At 42.0% G+C, this 3810-nt stretch overlaps 2 protein-coding genes and 1 long non-coding RNA gene across 8 annotated transcripts in view; 1 reads left to right on the top strand and 2 right to left on the bottom strand.

Annotated features, from left to right (window-relative positions):
* The window catches only part of LOC116699374 (nuclear receptor coactivator 2), a 60277-nt gene extending 58796 nt beyond the window's left edge, over positions 1-1481 (bottom strand). For 5 of the 6 annotated variants that reach the window (XM_032531909.1, XM_032531914.1, XM_032531915.1 and 2 more), the window contains exon 1: positions 1248-1481. The gene's annotated coding sequence lies outside the window, so the exon portion shown is untranslated. The remainder of the gene's footprint in view (positions 1-1247) is intronic. The other variant, XM_032531911.1, reaches the window with a different exon arrangement.
* The window catches only part of LOC116699384 (uncharacterized), a 5516-nt gene continuing 2170 nt past the window's right edge, over positions 465-3810 (top strand). Inside the window, exon 1 of the long non-coding RNA XR_004334419.1 lies at positions 465-1065. This is a non-coding gene — a long non-coding RNA (uncharacterized LOC116699384). The remainder of the gene's footprint in view (positions 1066-3810) is intronic.
* lactb2 (lactamase, beta 2) overlaps positions 1913-3810 on the bottom strand; it is a 6436-nt gene continuing 4538 nt past the window's right edge. Inside the window, exon 7 of the mRNA XM_032531925.1 lies at positions 1913-3441. Coding sequence (XP_032387816.1) covers positions 3398-3441 — 44 coding nt within the window. The 3' untranslated portion in view covers positions 1913-3397. The remainder of the gene's footprint in view (positions 3442-3810) is intronic.

The raw sequence follows: 3810 nt of genomic DNA, 5'->3' as shown, positions 1-3810 counted from the left end.
CCCCCCCCCTCCCTTTACATTTTTTCAGGATGCATTTCATCTTTTTACTGGATGTTTACAGCTTTATGGGGAGATGCGTCTCTTCCATAGACATATATACAATAGACCGTATAAACAGGCCGAGAATGACCGATAAACTGTGTCAAGTTGACAAGAATGAACTGAATCAGAACCGGAAGCTGGTCAAATTACTCTTCAAAATATATCTATTAAATTATAAAAAATTAAAGAACAGCTACAATAGCAAAAAATACTCGAGTCAGATATAACTATATCACATGCTGGAATTACAAATACAGGTCTCTTGCCTACAACTAACTAGGTACACGTATCTAGCTGGACCTCTGTAAATGGGGTTACCTCCATAAACAGTCCTCTGATAGCTCATCACATCTGATTTGAAAATGATTATGACAGCTTTAACACAACATGCTACAATCCACAATGGCATATCATTTAGTAAATGTAAGTAATTAACATCAATTGGAATTTAAAATGAATTGGTGTTTTATTTTGGAACAAAAACCGGGACTGTACTTTTTATTCCACTCGACGCTTGAGTTGAGGAAGTCCGAACAACATGAACCGGGAATAAGTCAAACATTTCAAAATGAAACTACTATGTTTACCTTAACAAGAACTCCTCTAAAATCAACTAATAATCAAATGTCGGGGTCGTGAAACTCTACGTTAAATGGCAGCAGCAGGCTGGAGCTAACCGTCCTCGGTTTAGCTCGCATTGCCGCTGATGATACCAGCTAACTGTTCAACTTCAACAGCGACGTCCCGTTCGGGATGTGTGCGTATATCACACACCGTTTACCCGGAGACACACACCGGCATGTCCGCGCGGACCTTCTCGCCAACAGACCTGAGCCCTGACGGTGGAAGATAACCAGCGGGAAGGCACATTTTTATCCGTCTATTCAGTGATAATTTCGCCTATAAACCGGGTTCGGTAGCCTGCTGATAGCTGTCAGTCACCAAAGCCACCGACAAGTCTCCGTGTCTGCACTCGCTACCACTTCATTAAAGAGGCTCAGCCACGGGGGGAGAACCGGCACGGTAAATACCGCTCGATTCTAACGCTGTTTCACAACTGACGTTAGGATTTCACACCATCCAAATGTTCTAACGGTAATGTCGCGGCGTTATTGAACCATGATAACCTTATACAGACACTTTACACTTCAGGAACATTAGCTCTATCTCGGGGGGGGGGGTCAAGAGAAGGACAGGAAACTTACCTGAGAGTTGAGAAGCCATAGGTGCGTGCAGCCCGGGTGTCTCTCGGTGTTGTCGGTGAGGTGTCGGTCAGCGGGACGGAGCGGCAGCGGCAGCGGCGTCCAGGGCCGAGGCCGCCATGTTCCTCTGGCTCAGAGGCTCCTCGGCTGTTATCTTCACCAGGAGACCTCCTTCCTCTCCCTCACCACACCTCCGCTCATCTCATTACACACCACAGACCTGCAGGGTCTCTGCTGTTACACACAACACACACACACACACACACACACACACACACACACACACACACACACACAGTTCATTTGTGACAAGAAATAGTCTAAAAGGAAATCAATTTATTATGAAACTGAAACTTCAGGCGACAAATATAGCTCTATTCTTTTTACTGCTTTTCTTTTTCCCTTAACATTCTGTGTAATTGTCCTGTAATTGTGACCATGTGTTTTAAGGCACCCTGAAAATAAACCTGGTTTACAGTGTCTGTGCTGTATCCTATGCACTGTACTTCTTTACTGTGTAAGTGGTGATGTGGAGCAGTTTATGTAGAAAAGGATCGTCCTGTATTTAGACTTTTTTCCCCATAACAATATGTTAGTCAATATGAAAAGGACACAGGCCAAATGTGCATGCAGTAGGTCTGATTATTACTCCTAATTCCGTGTTATCAAGATAACATACAGTATGTAGCTGTAAAATACAGTTTTTATTCATGAGTTTCATAGTTGATATATAACCATTACCATGAGTTATCCCCCTCAGGATGTTCTAATAATTATCCAAAGTACACAATTATTCTCATTTATGACCAGAAGGAAACACAACAGCACATCCCAGTAAAATACCAAAGGCCATTCAATATTTTTCAACAATCTTTTCCATCACACATTCTTTACATTTATTTTTTAACAAATAACAAATAGTTGTAATGTCTGCCATATGTAGTAATATGTGTGTGAATGATCCTAATTTACTGTTCATGTTGTGCCCCAGTACATATGTTAGCAGAGACTGCCCCCTAGTGACTAAATGAAAACGTTGGCAGCATTTCTAGAACAAGTGCTAAATTATAAAGACCGACAACAGACAGAGATTAAATTAAAGTTTAAAAAAAGCATCCAAATGGTTGTCTGGATATAAATTTCTATTATCATGTATCTGTTACAGTCAACAGTGGGATTTTATTTTAGGACTCTCAGCCGGACCTTTCCTGGGGTCTGGTAATGAAGTTTGGCAGACTAAATGTTAACAACTACCACCTCTTAATTCATGTGCCTTACACCTCGGTAAACTGTGATTTGTGAGGTCCTATAATGGCTACAGATATCAAATGCAACCAGAGAAAGTGAGGAAGAGGAGGAAAAAAGACAGAGGATGTATGCAGGGTTGTGTACCAAACTCCACTGATAAAAGGGTCATTTCACTAATCAAATAGCTGTTTAGGATTTTGTTCTTTTTTTTAGATTATTTTTATGGGCATTTCCGCCTTAAATGAAAGGACAGCTCAGACATGAAAGGGGAGAGAGAGGGGGAAACGTTTTGCAGAAAACCGTCACAGGTCAGGACCCTGGACCTTTTGCGTTGAGTAATAAACTTCCACATGTGTGCCTGCTCTACCGACTGAGCTGACCAGCCGCTAGGATGATGTTCTACATGGTTAGGGCCAGGGCCACAGCCTGTCAAATGCAGCTAAATGGGTTTCAAATCAACAAAAGTGTTGGCTAAGTTACTAAACCGGGACGAAAAAGCCTCGTAGAAGAAAAACGAGACAATGTAGTTTAGGCAGATGGGAGCACTGTGGCACACTAATCACGTTGTAAGACAGGGCTACTTTTCCATTCTGCCACAGGCAAAATTCAGCTAGCCTTTAGACAAGTTTGGGATTTGTAAGACTTTGGCACAGGGTGCAGCTCAGTCCTCGAGAGTGTGATTGTGGGTCTCTTTAATCTGAGTCAGGAAACATCCAAGGCAACATGTGTGACTATCAATAACATATCTGTCAATCAGCAGATCTAAGGCATTCTATCCTAAACATCATGCTAAAACGTGATCCTTTTCCATTGAAAAATGATTATATTATCTATGGACCAGACAGATTTCATAATCCTTGCCAAATGGTCAATTAGAGTTGATTTCTTCATGGTGTCTTTGGACATCACAGGTTACTCTTCCATTTGAGGTTCCCTGAAGATTCGTTCACTGAGGGGAAAAAAGAGTGAGTGAGTGCAAAGCCTCATTGGGTAAATCCCCCACAACACAAGCAATCAATCTTCATGAACCCTTCAAAGGTGCACTATGAGTTCCTGCATGGTTTCAGCGCAATTCCCCCCCTGTGCGCCAAAATACAACAAACTACTCCAGCCAATCTCCAACAAGATAGTTGAGGGAGGGGGTGGGGGTCCGTGACAGTTAGTCCTGACAGTTACGGAAACATGGGGGGGCGCGCTGGCTCTGTGTAGTTTGAAATTTACTTGGAACGTCAACAGAAGTGACCACGCACAACCTCATAGTGCTCCTTTAACCTTGTATATCTATTATATATATATATATATATATATATATATATAT

This window comes from Etheostoma spectabile, chromosome 12, assembly GCF_008692095.1.
Source record: "Etheostoma spectabile isolate EspeVRDwgs_2016 chromosome 12, UIUC_Espe_1.0, whole genome shotgun sequence".
NCBI classification, from domain to species: domain Eukaryota; kingdom Metazoa; phylum Chordata; class Actinopteri; order Perciformes; family Percidae; genus Etheostoma; species Etheostoma spectabile.
The sequence above is the reverse complement of the archived record's forward strand: the minus strand, read 5'-3'. Positions and strand labels throughout refer to the sequence as shown.